The sequence below is a fragment of the Cervus canadensis genome, chromosome 4 (genome assembly GCF_019320065.1).
Source record: "Cervus canadensis isolate Bull #8, Minnesota chromosome 4, ASM1932006v1, whole genome shotgun sequence".
In the NCBI taxonomy this organism is placed as follows: domain Eukaryota; kingdom Metazoa; phylum Chordata; class Mammalia; order Artiodactyla; family Cervidae; genus Cervus; species Cervus canadensis.
In genome coordinates, this window is record NC_057389.1 from 80,949,756 (window position 1) to 80,968,548 (window position 18,793).

Genomic DNA, 18,793 nt, shown 5'->3' on the forward strand with positions numbered 1-18,793 from the left:
CATTTATCTCCTAGGCTGTCTTTCCAAAATTTCATTTCTAAGCCTTTAAGAAAATGCTGAATTGCCAAAAGAATAAATACAAGTTTTGAGCTGTAATTATTGCTTGAAAATGAATATGTTTATTAAAAACAACTGTGTTGTTTTTCCTTTTTCTGTTTTCTAAACTATGATGTAAAACCTAGAGGGGAGAAGTGGAGTGCTCTTAAATTCAAAGCTTTGAGAAGCACTACTACAGATATAAATATTTAGGAGTTATTATGCATTGGAAACAACTAGTTAAAATTATGCAAACTTAACTTTGTAAAAATACAAAAGTCTAAAAAGATTTAGAGTCTTTTGTAGTATTATCACATATTATCAGTGCGGTTTTTGTTTTACCAGAAAACTCATTTTAGTTGCTTGGTTTCTTGTTTAAAGTAACATTTCAGATTTTCCAAAGGAAGCATATTTGTTCTGCCTCCTACATGATTATTTTCAGCAAAATCTCATTTAGGGGAGAAAAGGAGATGATTATAAGTGTTTTAGGCAGTGTATGTTCTATGCATAGATCTACATAGAAAATTCAAATCCATTCAAAAGAAAGTTTATAGAGTACTCACTCTGTGTAAGCATTTGAATATACTGGGACTCTAAAGACAAAGTTATTGCCATCAAGGAACTCATAAATGAACAGTGAATATAGACACAACCAACAAAAATGCAATGCACAAAGATTTATAATGGAAGAAAACTTTGAGCTGGTTCTTGAAAAATGAGGGGTGGCTCAGACAGTAAAAAAGAGTCCACCTGCAATGTGGGAGACCTAGTTTCAATCCCTGGGTCAGGAGGATCCCCTGGAGGGAGGGCATGGCAACCCACTCCAGTATTCCTGCCTGCAGAATCCCATGGATAGCAGAGCCTGGCAGTCCTCTGGGGCGGCAAAGAGTTGGACACAACTGAGTGACTAAGCATATCACAATACAGAAAGGGAAAAAGGCATGTCAGGAAGAGGGAGTGAACAGAGCAAAGGCTTATGAGGTAGCAGATCCTTGAGGCTGGTGCCTGGGGATGGAGGAAGATGCAGGAAGAGAAGAGTCTAGAAAATAAAGATGAGTTTCCCTGTTGATGTTTCAATGCTACTCAATTCATCCCACCATCCCCTTCCCCCACTGTGTCCACAAGTCTGTTCTCTATGTCTGCATCTCCCTTGCCGCCCTGCAAAAAGGTTCATCAGTACCATCTTTCTAGATCCCATTTATACATTAATATATGATATTTGTTTTTCTCTTTCTGATTTCACTCTGTATAATAGGTTCTAGGTTCATCCTCCTTATTAGAACTGACTCAAATATTATGGCTGAGTGATATTCCATTGTATATATGTACCACAGCTTCTTTATCCATTTGAAAGGTTGCTGCTGCGAGCTGTGTTTTACATCAGGATTTGTGACCTTCGGAGGAGAGGATTTCGATCCGGGGTCAGAAACGAGGCTTGACTATTTGCAGCTTTTTGTGTAGCAAAGTTTTATTAAAGTGTAATAGAGATAAGGAAAGCTTCTGACATAGACTTCAGAAGGGGAAAGAAAGAGTGCCCCCTTGCTAGTTTTTAGCAAGGCATTTTATGTCTGTTGGAGAGCTTCTGATCAGATAAAAGAAACACCTCAAGGTTGAGGGGGTTTCACCAGGCCCCTCTCCCCCAACGTGCATTTTTGAGATAGGATGGCACGATGTGTGTCATCCCCAGCCATAAAGCAACTGACATGAAAACTGGTGTGTTGAGCCATTATCAGTCCAAGGTTTGAGAAAAGAAAAAAAGAGGTTAGTCTTAGGCAGAAACAGTTTCACCAACAGAGAAGGGAAAAAAATATTCATGCCACTTGCAGTTTATTTCCTCCTGCTGCTTTGGGATCTCTGGCCTTTTTACCTGTTAGCCTCTCACATTCATATTGTGATGGACATCTAGGTTACTTCCATGTCCTAGCGATTGTAAATAGTGCTGCAGTGAACATTAGGGTACATGTGTCTCTTTCAATTTTGGTTTCCTCGGGATATATGCCTAGTAATGGGATTGCTGAGTCATATGGTAGTTTTATTGCTAGTTTTTTGTTTTTTTTTTTAAGGAATCTCCATACTGGCTTCAGTAATGGCAGTATCAATTTACATTTCCACCAACAGAGCAAGAAGTTTCCCTTTTTCCACACCCTCTCCAGCGTGTATTGTTTGTGGATTTTTGATGATGGCCATGCTGACTGGTTTGAGGTGCTATCTCATTGTGGTTTTGATTTGCATTTCTCTAATAATGAGTGATGTTGAGCATCTTTTCATGTGTTTATTAGCCATTGTATGTCTTCTTTGGAGAAATGTCTGTTTAGGTCTTTTAGCAGGTGGATTCTTAACCACTGGACCATCAGGAAAGGCCAGATAAGTTGAGTTTTTAATATTTTACCATACAAGCAATAAGGAGACAGAGTGTTTTTTATAAATGCATATTTTTAAAAAGATTGATTTATTTTCTTTTTCGGCTGTGGTAGATCTTTGTAGCCACATGCAAGCCTTCTCTAGTTGTGGCGAGTATGGATTACTTTTTGATGCAGCAGGCAGGTTATAATTGCAGTGGCTTCTCTTGTGATGAAGCACAGGCTCAGTAGTTGCGACTTGCACACTCCAGATCACTGATTCAGTAGTTGTGGCTCATGGCCTTAGTTGCTCTGCGGCATGTGGGATCTTACCAGACCAGGGATTGAATCAGTGTCCCTTGCATTGCAAGGTGGATTCTTAACCACTGGACCACCTATAAATGCTTATTTTAGGAAGATAAGTTACTTCGTTGAAGCAAACCACAGTGGACTCTGGTGATGACTGTGTTTGTGCAGGCAAGGGGCAGTTACTGACATTTCCACCCTGTAACTCACATGTGCAGAGAGGAACTCCTTAATAGCTCTGTAACTAGCATAAACACAAAATTTATTGTACAAAGCGGAACACTTTTGAGAATAGAAAGTGGTTGCTTTTACTAGTTACACTGGGAATATAGTTGTAAATTGGAGTGTCCTTGGCAAATTGAGAGGTTGAGTTACTTTGTAACTAGATGAAGTTTTCTTCCGTTGAAAACAAACAAGCACATCAAACTTTTATTTGGAAATTACAACTCAGACTCACCCAAATAAAAATCTTTTCGGTTTAAAATAGTCATTGTCGGGTGAATATTTAGACAATTTAAAAGTCAAAGAGTAACACTTAACACAGAGATTACTGTGAGTCTGGCACTGTTCTAAGCACATGCCACATATTTATTCAGTCCACTAGTAAAAGACTGAGGAAAGTATTAATATAAGTTCTCAGTTTGTAGGTGAAAAAAATCCAGACACAGTGATTTTAAGTGAATGTGCTCAAGGCCAGCTGTTGACCTAGCAGGTATTGGAGGCAGGATTCAAGCCCAGGGCATCTGGTACCAACATCTGTGTCCCAATCTTCCTCACACTGCCTCTCAGACTCTTGGTCATGGCTTGCTTGCCTCCAAAATTTGAATTCTGGATAAACAAAGAATACTTTTTGGTATAGGGTATGGCACCCCTGGTAGCTGAGATGGTAAAGAATTCTGCCTGCAATGCAGCAGACTCAAGTTCGATCCCTGGGTTGGGAAATTCCCCTGGAGAAGGGAATGGCAACTCACTCCAGTATTCTTGCCTGGAGAGTTCCATGGACAGAGGACCCTGGTGGGCTACAGTCCATGGGGTCGCAAAGAGTCAGACATGACTGAGTGACTAACACATATGTTCCATGCAGTGTTTGGGACAACCCTCCTCATTCCTAGTTGCCAAAGGCGCTTCATATCCTCTTTTGTAGGAGGTGGGTGTGGGCATGAGACCTTGAGCTCTATGCCTGGGCCAGTACCCTCAACACATCCACTGACATGTCCCTCATGGCTATACAACTCACTGACTGTTCTCTCAGTAGAGCCCATGGTCTCTCAAACAGATTCAACTCTGTCTCCAGTCCTGATTATGCTGTAGATGCTCAGAACCTCAGCCTGGTCTCCTCTTCACCTGGAGAAACACACATCAATATTCACATGAACAGTACAAAATTTATGGACTGTTTTAAGACTATATATAGATCTGTTAACTCTGAACTGAGCTAGGAAAAAGCCTCAACTCAAATGGGAAATAGTTTGGTTTGCCTTTGTTTTCGAGCCATAAAAACAAAATTCTACTATAGCACTGTATATCTCATGGTAGCTCAGAAATGAACTCTATTATGTATTAGAGACTTCCTCTAAGAAGAACTTTGATGAGATATGCTAGTAACCCAGGTGGTGCTTTTGGTAAAGAATCCACCTCCCCGTGCAGAAGATGCAAGAGACATGCGTTGGATCCCTGGGTCGGGAAGAGCCCCTGGAGGAGGAAATGGCAACCAATCCAGTATTCTTGCCTGGAAAATTCCAGAAACAGAGGAGCCTGGCAGACTACAGTCCATGGGGCCACAATGAGTTGGACATGACTGAGCACAAGACTACTAGATAAAGCCGAAAGACCTAAGTAGTTTGTTTGTTGTCATTAAGCTATATTTCTCCCTTGACTCCCCTCACTGCCCTTTGTCTAGGAACATACCTTCTAACCCATCACCTCAAAATTAGGCAAGAATTTGGGGGTAGAGACAAAGAATTCTGGGTTCTAATTCCAGGCCTACACACAATTCTCAGAGCCTTAGTTTTCTTATTTCTAATATTGGAATAGTAATAATAATACCTGACATACAAGTTCTTTTGAAATTCAAGTGAAAAGTGATGAGTAAAACATATTATAAATGCAATTCAAGGTTAATGTCAAAATTCATTTTATAATCCTGTTTATTTGGTTGACCCCTGTCTCTCATGATCCACATAGTGGGTAGAACAGTGCCCTTCACAAAAGAGATATGTCCACTGGGAACTTGTAAATAGGAGGTTATTTAGAAATAGGGTCTAGACCCTCAAGGACCTTTAGATGAGATTATTGTGGATTAAGTGTGAGTCCTACATGCTCAGCTAGCAAAGAATCCACCTGCAATGCAGGAGACTTGGGTTTGATCCCTGGATTGGGAAGATCCCCTGGAGAAGGAAACAGCTATCCACTCCAATATTCAGGCCTGGAGAATTGCATGGGCTGTATAATCCATGGGGTCATAAAGAATCGGACATGACTGAGCGCCTTTCACTTTCACTACATGCAATAACCGGCATGCTTATAAGAGAAAGGCAAGACAGACACAGGAGAGAAGGCCATGTGGACACAAAGGCAGAGACTGGAGTCAGGCTGGCATGATCCAAAGAACAGCTGGCGCCCCTCAAGCTGGATGAGACAGGGAAGAGTCCTCAGAGAGGCCCTGCTGACCCTTGAGTTTGGACTTCTGGTCTCTAGAACTGTGAGAGAATACATTTCTGTTGCTTTTAGCCAACCAGTCATGGTAATTTGTTTTGGAGGTCTTAGAAAACTAATACAGTCACACCCAATCCATCAGGAAATCATGACAGCTTAACCTTCAAAAGATGTCCACACCATGTACTCCCTCCCCTGCCTGCCCCATTAGTTACACTAATGCATGTGTGTGTGCTAGTCATGTCTGACTCTTTGAGATCCCAAAGACTGCAGGCTGCCAGGCTACTCTGTACTCTAAGGCAGCATCACCTCATTGTGATCATTCCACTTTTGTCTTTGCACCACCACCCCCTTCACAGTTCTCAAACAGCAAACAGAATATGACTTAAAATGGAAGGCAAATCTTATCTGTCCTCTGCTCAAAACCTTCCAACTGCTTCTCATTTCTCTCCAAATATAACCCAAAGGCCTTAAGATGGCCTACAAGGCTGGCTACCATCTGGCCCTGCTATCTCTCTGACCTCATTTCTAACCACCGTCTTGGTCCCAATTTCCTTTTTGTTCTGCAGACATGCCAGGTACCCTCCCTCAGAGCCTTTGGGTGTTTTTCCTTCTGTTCAAAGAATCACAGGGCTGCTTCCCTGTGCTCTCAAGTAAAATCCTACCTACTCAGAGATAACTTATGCTTCTGGCCCATCCAAGGTGGCCTCCCCCAGTTGTTGTGAAGATCACATCACCCCATTGACTTTCCTCAAAGTGCCCATCACAAACAGTACTCACTTTATTTTTCCGCTCATAGCTGCCTCTCCCTTGAGAAGATCTGCCTCTCCCTCAGTGTAAGGATCTTGTCTGTCTTGTTCATTGCTACATTTCCAGTACTGATGCTCAGAACATTGCAGACACTAATATATATTTGTTGATTGAATGGAGAAATCAACAGTTCTTACAGTTATTAAGGGTGTTGACCAAAAGGGATGGGCAATGGTAACTCTTTTCAGCACCACCCCAAATGGCATTCTATGGAGAGTAACTAGACAGCCACCTACACACATCTCAGGGGACATGATAAGAGTCACCACCTCGGGGACCAATCCATTGAAGCTGCAAATCATTTTGTCTGAAGTTAGGGCACAGTTAAACAGTATTAACTCTTTAGTGAGGTATTTTAAAATGCTTTTAGCTGTCAAGTCTGAGAAATATATTAATGCTAATTCTACAGATGAGTTCCTGAATGAATTGGAAAATAAGGTAAACAACAGTTATTCGTGTATTTAACACTCAGCACTTTAAAAAGAGCTTTTGTGTGTCTTATTTTGATTCTCTTACCTGCTTGATTAGAGATGGCAAGTATTCTTATCTTACAGATAGAAACATGGAGACTCAAGGAGAATAAGCTATCTGTATAAGGTAACATGACTGCATAAGCAACACTAGGGCAGTCAGAACTCAAACCAGGGCTTCTGATCTCAAATTCTTTATAGTCCTCCACTGTACTGTATTGATTGATTTATTTAGGGTACATTATTGAGCACCGACTTTCAGGACCTGTTTTAAGTGCAGCACATAAGGTTAAGAAAGCGGATAATTTTCGGTTTCCCATTAAAAATATGTGTAATACATGAACTTGGGGAAAATCAGTATAGTATCTGCCACCCTGCTCTCTCTCTTTCCTGAGGCAACCGCTCTTATCTGGAAATCTTTGAAAATACATAGGATAAGTCTGTTTTGGGAGCGAAGTCACGCCTGGAGGAGGCATGCCCTTGGGTTGGGGGGAGGTAATCGCCTTCCCTGGGGGCGGCCATGGCGCAGAGTAAGTGAGCTACACCCAATAACACGGGTTCCATTCTCGCATGCTGAGGTTGCGTAGTGGAAAGGACGGCAGTCGTGTTTCTGGAGCGGGCAGCGCCCGGCCTGGTGGCACGAAGATCTTTGGACCCAGGTGCTCCGGCAGGTTTAGCTTGCGGCCTCTGGGCGGGGCTCTGGGGGAGTGGGGCGGGGCGTGGGGCGGGGCGTGGGGCGGGACTCAGCGCGGGGCGGGGCGGCGCGCCGGGGACGTGGCAGCCTCAGGAACCGGCGCCTCCGGTGGCCATCTTGGAGGCGGGCGTGCGCGCTGCAGGGTCTTACCTGCGTGTTGCTTCTGTTCTAGCAGCCGTAGTCTTACACCCAGCCTGTCTAGCCTCCACTTTTCACTGCCACGCAGACACTATCTCGAGCCTGCAGGTAAGCGTTAGTCCGGCAGCAGTGCGGGTGCATGTGGGCGGCGGGATGGGGCTCAGGCGCCCAAACCAGCACTCAGGGGCGCCTTGGCTGCGAGGGGGCCGGGTCGGCCGGGCCGGGAGGCTAGGGTCGCTGGAGAGCTCCTTAGTGGTACAGTCCGGGCTCCCGCTGTTGGAGCGTCCAGGGTTCAGCCCAGGCACCGGTAGGCTTCATGAGGCAAGCATTCCTGCTGTGGATTTTGCGGAGAGTGCGGCCCGGGGGTCTTGGCTGGTTCTAGGGTCCAGTCCCCGGACCCACACCGGCGCCCCGGTCTGTTTGGCTCCACCTTCCACCGCGCTGGCCAGAGGGGAGAGACCGGAGGTAGGCGACCTTGGCCCGGCCCAGCCCGCCTGGAGACGTGGCAGAGCCGGGGGGAGGCCGCTCCCGCCTAGGAGACTCCCGGGTCAACAAATGGGGATGGGCACTAAGAAGGAGCTTCTTTAACAGTGGGTTCCCCCTTAGATGCCTAGCGCCGCTCTGGAGGGCTTTTGCTCTCTGCTGTCTCTTTGTTCATTTTTAGGACCTGCTTCGAGCAAATTTGCGGGATAGCCTATGTCCTAGATTGGCAGAATTTGTCCAGTTTAAGAGAGTGTCGTTGGAAGTAGTTCTTGAGAGACAGCATGTATGTTTCCGCGAACATGACACATTTTGACATTCCAGTCTTTTTCCTTTACAGCTGCTATTTGGTCAATGAACATTTATAGAAGTTATTTTTGGGATCAGAACTGGGAATGCAGAGACAAAACTCAGACCTTCCTGCAGCAGTGCTCGCTAAAGGGTAGTAGAGAGCATCTTTTGAACCTGTAGTACATTAACAGTAGTAATGGTTTTTAATAAGATTTTATGTTTATCAGAGGTTCATTATTCCACCTCTTGCATCTTTATAAGTAGCCACCTACTTTTAAGAGAAAATCCAAGGCACAGCAGATTGGAAGAGCAGAGTGTGTCCAGAAACGGACCCAGTTTTCCAACCCATTTCCATCACTTTTTAATGCTGATACATTAATATAATTTTTGTGTTGAGACTAAGCTTTAGAACCTCTACAACTCTGACATTTCCCTGTTACTTTTATCACAAACTTTTCTTTAGTAGATGGTATTATATTCCCTGGTGGCTCAGCGGTTGGGAATCCTCATACAGTGCAGAAGACTTGGGTTCGATCCCTGGGTGGGCAAGATCCCCTGGAGGAGGAAATGGCTACCCACTCCAGTATTCTGGCCTGCAGAATTCCATGGACAGAGGAGCCTGGTAGGCTACAGTCCAAGGGTCACAAAGAGTCAGACATGATTGAGCACATTGTTTATGAATCCAAGATTTACCCAATATTGTCGTTAAGCTAGTTCTCAAACAGTCTAGCTTTTAAAGACAGAAAGAAATTGACCAATATTCCATTTTATGGGTTGTATTCATTGTACAAAGTCTTTTGCAAGTGTAAACATTGCACTTCATTCAGTTATGTTTATCTTTAAATTTGACTCCCGCTGATCACTTTGAGGATTGGTAGCATTTGTAGTAGGAAGATGAATAACCAGTGAAAAAATGAGATGAAAAGAGATAGCTTTGTCAGGGAGTGATAAAGTCCCCAGAAGGTGGTTCTGTCCCATATTATCTACCTTTGATCTGTTGTTTAGTCACTGAGTCGTGTCTAATTCTTTTCAACCCCATGGACTGCAGCATGCCAGGCTTCCCTGTCCTTCACTGTCTCCCGGAGCTTGCTCAAACTCATGTCCATTGAATCAGTGATGCCATCCAACCATCTCATCCTCTGTGCTCACCCCTTTCTCCTCCTGCCTTCAATCTTTCCCAGCCTCAGGGTCTCTTCCAATGAGCCATCTGTTTGCATCAGTTGGCCAAAGTATTGGAGCCTTAGCTTTAGCATCAGTCCTTCCAATGGATATTCAGGGTTGACTTCCTTTAGGATTGACTGTTTGGATCTCCTTGCTGTCCAAGGGACTCTGAAGAGTCTTCTCTGGTACCATGATTCCAAAGCATCAATTCCTCGGCATTCAGCCTTCTTCATGGTCCATCTCTCACATCCATACATGACTACTGGAAAAATCGTAGCTTTGACTATCAGACTTTTGTTGGCAAAGTGATGTCTCTGCTTTTTAATACACTGTCTATGTTTGTCATAGCTTTTCTTCCAAGGAGCAAATGTCTTTTAATTTCATGGCTGCAGTCACTATTGCACAGTGATTTTGGAGTTGAAGAAAATAAAATTTGCCACTGTTTTCACCTTTCCCCCATCTATTTGCCATGAAGTGATGGGACCAGTTGCCTTGATGTTAGTTTTTTGAATGTTGAGTTTTAAGCCAGCGTTTTCACTCTCCTCTTTCACTCTCATCAAGAGTCTGTTTAGTTCCTTTTCACTTTCTGCCTTTAGGGTGGTCTCATGTATACATCTGAGGTTGTTGATATTTCTCTCAGCAGTCTCAGTTCCAAATTCTGCTTCATCCAGCTCGGCCTTTCACATTATGTACTCTGCTTATAAGTTTAATAAGCAGGGTGACAATATACAGCCTTGACGTACTCCTTTCCCAATTTTGAACCAGTCCATTGTTCCGTATCCACTTCTAACTGTTGCTTCTTGACCTACATACAGATTTTTAAGGAGGCATGTAAGGTGATCTGGTGTTTCTATCTCTTTAAGAATTTTCCACAGTTTATTGTGATCCACACAGTCAAAGGCTTTAACATAGTCAACGAAGCAGAAGTAGATGTTGTTGAATGAAAGGATTTTGCCTGTCTGGATATCTGCTTTCTACTTCCTGCCCGTAGATCTTTCATCTACACTCATAGTAAAACTTTTAAAAGTGTTGTACATATTTGCTTTACCTCCTACCTCAGTCCAGTTGAAACTGGCTTCTATCCTCACTCCCTTTTGGAAACAGCTCTCACTAAGTTTTAACTCCAGTTTGGCAAATCTATTGATTTTTCATATATCATCCTATTTGGCTTCTCTGCAGCATCTGATACCATTGCCTTGAAACACTCTTCTCTGGATTTTGGACACCGCTGCCTGCTGTTTTTTTTCCTGTTTTTGTGGTCTCTCATTCTTCTCTGCAGGTGTTTTTTCCCCCTTGTTGGGCCATCTTCTTTATTCACTTAGTCTTCTCAGATCATCTCTTTTCAGCACATGACTTTAGAGACTATCAGTGAACTGACGAAGCCCACATTTATGTGGTTTCTGAGCTGCAAACCAAGTCAGCTGTACTTGGTTGCTTCAAGGAGTTTGCACTTAGCATGTCCAATATGAAATACTGTGTAATCCCTTCTTTCCCAAAACATCAGACACACACTTTGACCTCCTCCAGTGTTCCTTATCTTATTGAATGGCACCACCATCTGTCCAGGTGTGCAGGTCATGCCTCTCTCCTTCCTGGACCCCACATCCAGCCTATTGCTGGGTCTTACCACTTAAACATCTCCTGAGTCTATCCACTCTTCTCCATCTCCACTGTCATCACTTTAGGCTAAACCAAAGTTTTTCAACCTTGGCATTATTGGTGTTCGGGGCCAGATAATTCTTGTGACTGTCTTGTGCATTGTAGAATTTTTAGCTATATCTCCAGCTTTTACCTACTAGATGCCCCTAATACTTTGTAGTTGTTGGTTTTTTTTAATATTTATTTCTTTGGCTACCTGGGTCTTAGCTGTGGCATGCGAGGTCGTTCTTCTCAGTGCATGGGTTACTCTAGTTGTCACGTGCGGGCTCAGCAGTTGGAGCGTGCACACTTAGTTGTCCTGCAGCATGTGGGGATCTTAGTTCTTCAACCAGGGTTTGAACCCATGACCTCTGCACTGGAAGGCAAATTCTTAACCACTGGACCACAAAAATGTCTTCAGACACTGCCAAATGACCCGTGAGGGGCAGGTCACCCTTCTTCACTCCCTGTTTGAGAATCACTAGTCTAGAATGTTATTTGAAATACTTCTGTATCCTTCTTAAGGGTCTCCCTGCTGTTCTGTGTAGATGCCCTATGGCACGGTCTGCATTCTTTGGTCAGAGGAATGTTTTCAAAACACAAATATGAATTGTCTAAAGCAGCCTAAATATCCTTCAGCAAATAAATGGATAATCAAACATCTATAAAATGGGATAGTATTCAGCAATGATAAAGAAGCCACCAACGATCCATCCAACGGCTTGGGTGGATCTTGAGAGCACCCTTTTGCATGAAAAAAGCCAATTTCAGAAGGCTATATGCAGTATGGTTTTATTTTCGTAACATTCATGAAATGAGAAAACAGAGAACAGTTGTTTGTCAGGGTGTATGGCAGATGAGAGGGTGTACCAAGGAACAGCACGCGGGAGTTTGTTTGGGGAGATGGAACAATTGTGTCCTGATGGTGGCGGCTCGAGAGTCAGTGCATACGATGAAATGTCACAGAACTGCATACAGACTCACACATGTGAATAAAAACAGGTGAAACCCAAAGGAGGTTTATACTTCAGTTACTCATATTGTGCCAGAGTTAATTTCCTAGATTTTATGGTTGAACCCTAGTTATGTAGGATGCTGTCATTGGAAGGAGCTGGGTTTAGGGTACTGATGAACTCTGGCCTGTATTGGCATCTTCTTGTAAGTCTAAAATTCCTTCAAAGAAATTAAAAGACAAGTAACATCATCCCTAGTTTGAATGCCCCCACGGTGACTTTCTGTTCTTAGAAGATTCTACTCTTTAACTTGGCTTGTAAATCTCAGTACAGTCTGGGCGCCCATCCAGGTCTCCAATCCTCATTCCTGTTCCTTTCTGAATTTCTGTATATTCACTTTTTTTGGCATGTACCCTCCTTGTCTTCTTTCCCTTTCCTAATTAAATCCTGATCATCCCTTTCTGACCCCAAGTCAAAATCATTTTCTAGCAAACAGAATTGTTCTTATCCTCAGAGCACATCATTCAGGCTACAGTTCACTGTATGTTGGTGTTATTGGTTGTCTCTCGGGCTGGACTGTAAGTATCCTGTTTGTTTTTGCTTACAGTCTTATTTCCAGAGGCACCAGTGTATGCTTGGCAAGTGATTGACCTTCGCTGAATATTTGTGAAATGAGTAAAAACTTCAAAAACGTATTTGATGTATTTAGAAGTTCTCATTTTATCCTTGAAGCAGGCTTGAAAGTTTGTAATTTTTAAGGAAAATTTTCTAGCATTTTTAATCCATTTTTGTCTGTTAGGAAAAATGCTCGTGGCACTTTTGCTAAAAACTGACTTTTCTAAAAGCTGAGACCTAATTATTTAGCCATTATGTTGTTGTTTAGTTGCTAAGTCACATCTGACTCTTGCAATCCCATGGACTAGCCTGCCAGGCTCTCCTGTCCATGGGATTTTGTAGGCAAGAGTATTGGAGTGGGTTGCCATTTCCTTCTCTAGGAGATCTTCCTGATCCAGAGATCAAACCCGTTTCTCTTGCCTTGGCAGGTGGGTTAACCATTATGGGGGGTACCTTTTAGAATGTAAACAAAGAAAAGCTGGGAATAGGGAAGAATACTGGAGTGGGTTGCCTTTTCCTTCTCTAGGGGATCTTCCCAACCCAGGGATCGAACCCACATCTTCTGCTTCGGCATGTAAATTCTTTTCTCTGAGCCACCTGGGAGGTGGAGTGGCCTGTTAACAGGAGTAGCCCATGTACACTGCTTAGTGAGGAGGGAGGAAGTGTTTCAAAAATACTTTACATAATTTATTTTTGAAGTAATAGTGACTGGAATCTAGATAGAAATCTAACATGCATTCCTGTGCCAGAAATTAAATTAGTAATTTACTATTTGAAATATATTGGGTAATTACATAGCTAACATAAAATTATTTCTCAATTATGAAGTAGGTGTATGAAAATGTCTCAGATTGTTTGCTCATTAAATAGTCTAACTACTTAAAATTTTGGCAAATCCTTCACCTGGAGATAAGTGGCATTGTATACAGTAAAAACAGACATCTGTCTGTTGGTTGTGTATTTACATTTGAGCTATGTAATTTTTATTTTGTTTTATTGGCGTATAGTCGCTTTACAGTGTTATGTGTGTTTCTGCTGTACAGTGAAGTGGATCAGCTATATGAAGACACATACCGCGCCCCTAAGCCGCCTTCCCACCCCACCAGCCCCAGTCCCTCCCCTGCAGGTCCTCGTGGAGCCCTGCGCTGAGCTCCCTGTTACAGCGTTACACAACTTCCCACTCCTATCTGCCCTACATTTGGTAGTGTGTGTATGTCAGGCCTACTCTCCCCACCCACCACCATGTCCACATGCCTGTTTTCTCTGTCTGCATCTCTCTTCCTACCCCGCAAACAGACTCGTCTGTGCCATCTTTCTAGATTTCATACATATGTGTTAATAAATAATATTTTCTCTTTCTAACTTACTTTACTCTGTATGACAGGCTTGGGTCTGTCCCTGACCCAGTTTTGTTCCTTTTTATGACTGAGTAATATTCCATTGTGTGTATGTACTCCTACATCTTCTTTATCCATTCATCTGTTGATGGACATCTAGGTTGCCTCCGTGTCCTGGCTGTTGTAAATGGTGCTGCAGTGAGCATTGGGGTGCGTGAGTATTTTGAATTACGGTGTTCTCAGAGTATGTGCCCAAATGGTGGGATTGCTGGATCGTATGTTAGTTCTATTTTTAGTTTTCTAAGGCACCTCTGTACTGTCCTCCTTAGTAGCTGTGTCAATTTATAGTCTCACCCCGTATGAAGGTTCCCTTTTCTCCACACCCTCTCCAGCATTTATTGTTTGTAGATTTTTTTGATGATGGCCGTTCTAACCAGTATGAGGTAATATCTCATTGTAGTTTTGATTTGCATTTCTCTAGTAATAAATAATATTGAGCACTTTTTCATGTTTTTATTAGCCATTTATATGTCTTCCTTGAAGAAGTGACTATTTAGGTCTTCCATCCATTTTTTGATTGGGCTGTTTATTTTTTTGATATTGATCTACATGAGTTGCTTGTATATTTTGGAGATTAATCCCTTGTCAGTTGTTTCATTTGCAAATATTTTCTCCCATTCTAAGGAATGTCTTCTTATCTTGTTTATGGTTTCCTTTGCTTTGTAAAAGCTTTTTAAGTTTTATTAGGACCCATTTGTTTATTTTTGTTTTTATTTTTGTTACTCTAGGAGGTGGGTCAGAAAGGATCTAGCTGCATTTTATGTCAAGAGTGTTTTATGTTTTTCTCTTAAGAGTTTTATAGTGTCTAGACTTGCATTTAGATTTTTAACCTGTTTTTTTTTTGTGATGGTGTTAGGAAATGTTCTAATTTCATTCTTTTACATGTAGCTGTCCAGTTTTCCCAGCACCTCTTGTTGAAGAGGCTGTTTTTCTCCATTGTATCGTCTTGCCTCCTTTGTCAAAGATTAGGTGCTCATTGGTGCCTCAGGTTATCTCTAGACATTAAACTGTATTTCTGTTTTTGTGCCAGTACTGTCTTGTCTTGATTAGCTTTGTAGTACAGTCTGAAGTCAGGGAGCCTGATTACTCTAGCTCTTTCTTTCTCAAGATTGCTTTGGCTGCTTGGGGTCTTTGTGTTTTCATACAAATTGTAAAAATGTTTTGTTCTAGTTCTGTGAAAAATGGCATTGGTAATTTAAGAGGGGTTGCACTGGATCTGTAGATTGCTTTGGATAATGTAGTCATTTTCACAATATTGATTATTCAGACGAAGAACATAGTATAGCTCTGTGTCTATTTCTGTTGTCTTTGATTTCTTTCATCAGTGTCTTATGGTTTTCTGCATACAGGTCTTCTGTCTCTTCAGGTAGTTTTATTCCTAGGTATTTTATTCTTTTTGTTACAATGGTAAATAGGATTGTTTTCTTAATTTCTCTTTCTGATCTTTCATTGTTAGTGAATGGATATGCAGGAGATTTCTGTGTATTGATTTTGTATCCTGCAACTTTACTAAGTTCATTGGTTCGCTCTAGTAGTTTCCTGGTGGACTCTTAAGGATTTTCTATGTATACTACCATGTCATCCACAGTGAGTTTTATTTCTTCTTTTCCAATTTGTATTCCTTTTATTTCTTTTTCTTCTCTGATTTCTGTGGCTAGGACATCTAGAACTATGTTGAATAATATTGGCCAGAGTGAGCACCCTTGTCTTCCTGATTCTAGAGGAAATGCTTTCAGTTTTTCACTATTGAGAATAATGTTTGCTGTGGATTTGTCATATATGGCATTTACTGTGTTAAGGTAGGTTTGCTCTGTGCCTGTTTTCTGAAGCGTTTTCATAATAAATGGGTATTGAAATTTGTTGGAAGCTTTTTCTGCATCTATTGAGATTTTCCTGATTTACCCTTTCCATTTGTTAATATTGTGTATCACATTGAGTGATTTGCATATATTGAAGAATTCTTCCATCCCTGGGATAAACCCCATTTGATCATGGTGTGTGATCCTTCTAATGTGTTGTTGGATTCTGCTTGTTAGTATTCTGTTGAGGATTTTTGTGTCCATGTTCATCAGTGATGAACATGGCCTGTAATGGCCGTAATTTTCTTTTTTTGTGTGTAATGTCTTTGGTTTTGGTATTGGTGATGGTGGCCTCATAGAATGAGTTTGGGAGTGTTTCTCTACAATTGTTTTTTGAAGAGTTTGAGAAGGATAGGTGTTAGCTCTTCTCTAAATGCTTTATTCTCTAACTATACAAGGTTTAAAAGTATACTTTTTATTACTGTGTAATCTTTATTACATTTTAATATTTTTACAGTTGTACTGAAATTGAAAAATGATGGAAGAGAGTGGAATAGAGACAACACCACCTGGGACCCCCCCACCGAATTCTGGGGGCCTGGCTTCTGCTGCTGCATTGTCTTCCACCCCGGCTCCTTTAGGTACGTGCAGCTGTCTAGCATCAGTGGGTTTTGAGGAGAGTCGGGATACTGTCATCTTTTCTCAGAGTCATTTAACAAAAGCCTAGAGACATAGCTCAGAGATACTGTGAGTTCAGTTTCAGACCACTGCAATAAAGCAAGTCACATGAATTTTTTTATTTCCTAGTGCATATAGAAATTATGATTGCACTATACTGTAGTCTGTTAAATGTGCAATAGATTGTGCCTGTGTCTAAAAAAGAAAACAGTGTACCTACTACAATTAAATACTTTGCTAAAGCATTGCTTTAAAATGCTGGCTGTCATCTGGGCTTCAGTGAGTTGTAATCTTTTTGCAATGCCAGAGGTCAGTGATCATGCATCACCATAACAAATACAATAATAATGTAAAGTTTGAAATATTTTGAGAGGTACCAGAATGTCACACAGAGACATGAAGAACAAATGCTGCCGGGTAAAACGGCACTGATAGACTTGCTTGACGTAAGGGTTGCCACAAACCTTCAGTTTGTAAAATGAAGCAAAATAAATTAAGGTGTGCCTCTATATTAAAACTTTTGTAATCTTTGCCAGGATGAAGGTAAGTAGCCTTTTTATTTAAGCCCAAAGGCAGAAAACATCTTTGTTTTGCTTTAATTTTTATTTTTTATTTTCATATTAACTAGAAATCATCTTTGTTATGACAGAAATATCCTAAAAAGCACGTGTTAGCTTTGCCTAACGTTCTGTGACTTTGTGGAGATTAACCTTCTGACCAAAGTTTTTCAGCCCTAAATTGTGAGGTTTTATGCTTGTATTAGCGGAGATGAAAAGCAGGTCTATTTTATTAAAAGCACAGCAAAACAAACAGAAACAGCAAAGATCTGCAATACCATAACTTAATTTTATAGACCTGCTGCTTTTACTGATGGAAATTGAAAATCATTTGCACTCAGTCATACTCATGTATTTTAAATTATGTACTTAAAGATAACTCTTGGGAATAGGGTCTGTTAAATTTAAAAATTTTCCAAGATGGTAATGAGATACTTTGAAAACTAAATGAAGAGCATGTCACTGAAGTGTGATTTTCCCTCCCCTCTTTCCTAGCCGCAGCCAGCACCTTCCCTTCTCCCAGCGGGCCCTCGGTGCAGACCTTGCCGCCTCAGGCGTACTCGGCCCCCCAGCCGCCCCTGCCTCCGGTGCAGCCTGCGGCGCCCTTGCCCTTTCTGCCGTCTGCACCCGTTCCTTCTGTCCCTCCGCTCGTCACCTCTCTGCCACCTGCTGCTTCTCCGCCGACTGCTGCTGCCTTCAGTAATCCTCCTCTGTCCCACTTCCCGCCTTCCACCTCTGCCCCAAACACTGTCTTACCTGCACCCCCGTCGGGTCCTCCCACTTCGGGATTCTCCGTTGGCTCAGCGTACGACATTACGAGGGGCCATGCAGGAAGAGCTCCACAGACACCCCTGATGCCATCGTTTTCTGCACCTCCGGTGACAGGTACTCTCTCATTGACACTTTGAAACAGGTGGCTATAGGGAATGTTTTATGTTTGTTTTTTTTTGTAACAGCTTTATCGAGGTGTAATTCCCATACAATTCCCTTTCACATGTACGGTTTAATAGTTGTTACTATATTTACCAAGTTGTGCAGCCATCACCACAGTCGACTTTAGAACCTTTTAATCACCCCCAAAGAAACTGCATACCTGTTAGCAGTCACTCCATACTTCTCCCAATCCTCATGGTTCTCAGAACCACTAATGTACCTTCTGTCTCTGTAGACTTGCTTGTTTGGGACATTTCCTATAAATGGACTTGTATTAGTATGCAGTCTTTTGTGACAGGCCACTTTCACTTAGTGTGATGTTTTCAAGATTCATCCGTATTGTAACAGGTGTCAGAGCGTTCTTCCTTTTTAGGATTGAACGATATTCCGTTGTACGGCTATCCCGTGTTTTGTTTATTCATTTCATCAGTTGATAAGCTGTTGGTTGTTTCCACTTTTTGGCTATGGTGAGTACTGATTTTATGATCCTTGGTGTGCAAGTTTTATATAGAAATGTTTTCATTTCTCTTGAGTATGTACCTAGGTTCAGACTTGCTGAGTTTTTTTTTTCCCCTGAAGGGCTTCATTTTTTTTTTAAATAAATTGAAGTAAAGTTGCTTTATAACATTGTGTTAGTTTCAGGTGTATAGCATAGTCACTCAGTTACACATATATCTATATCTATTCTTTTTCAGATTCTTTTCCATTATAGGTTATTACAAGATATTGAGTAGAGTTCCCTGTGCTATACAGTAGGTCCTTGTTATTTATCTGTTATATATATATATATATAGTAATGTTTTTCTGTTAATCCCAAACTCCTAATTTATCCCCACTCTTCGC

General features: G+C 41.8%; 1 protein-coding gene across 2 annotated transcripts in view; it reads left to right on the forward strand.

Annotated features, from left to right (window-relative positions):
• The first annotated feature begins 7,387 nt into the window (after positions 1-7,387).
• The window catches only part of PRRC1 (proline rich coiled-coil 1), a 40,408-nt gene continuing 29,002 nt past the window's right edge, over positions 7,388-18,793 (forward strand). The window contains exons 1-3 of one of the 2 annotated variants that reach the window (XM_043465954.1): positions 7,388-7,556; positions 16,300-16,423; positions 17,513-17,902. In XM_043465954.1, the coding sequence (XP_043321889.1) occupies positions 16,318-16,423; positions 17,513-17,902 (496 nt within the window). In that variant the 5' untranslated portion in view covers positions 7,388-7,556; positions 16,300-16,317. Of the gene's footprint in view, positions 7,557-8,268; positions 8,371-16,299; positions 16,424-17,512; positions 17,903-18,793 lie in introns of those variants that run through there. The other variant, XM_043465955.1, reaches the window with a different exon arrangement.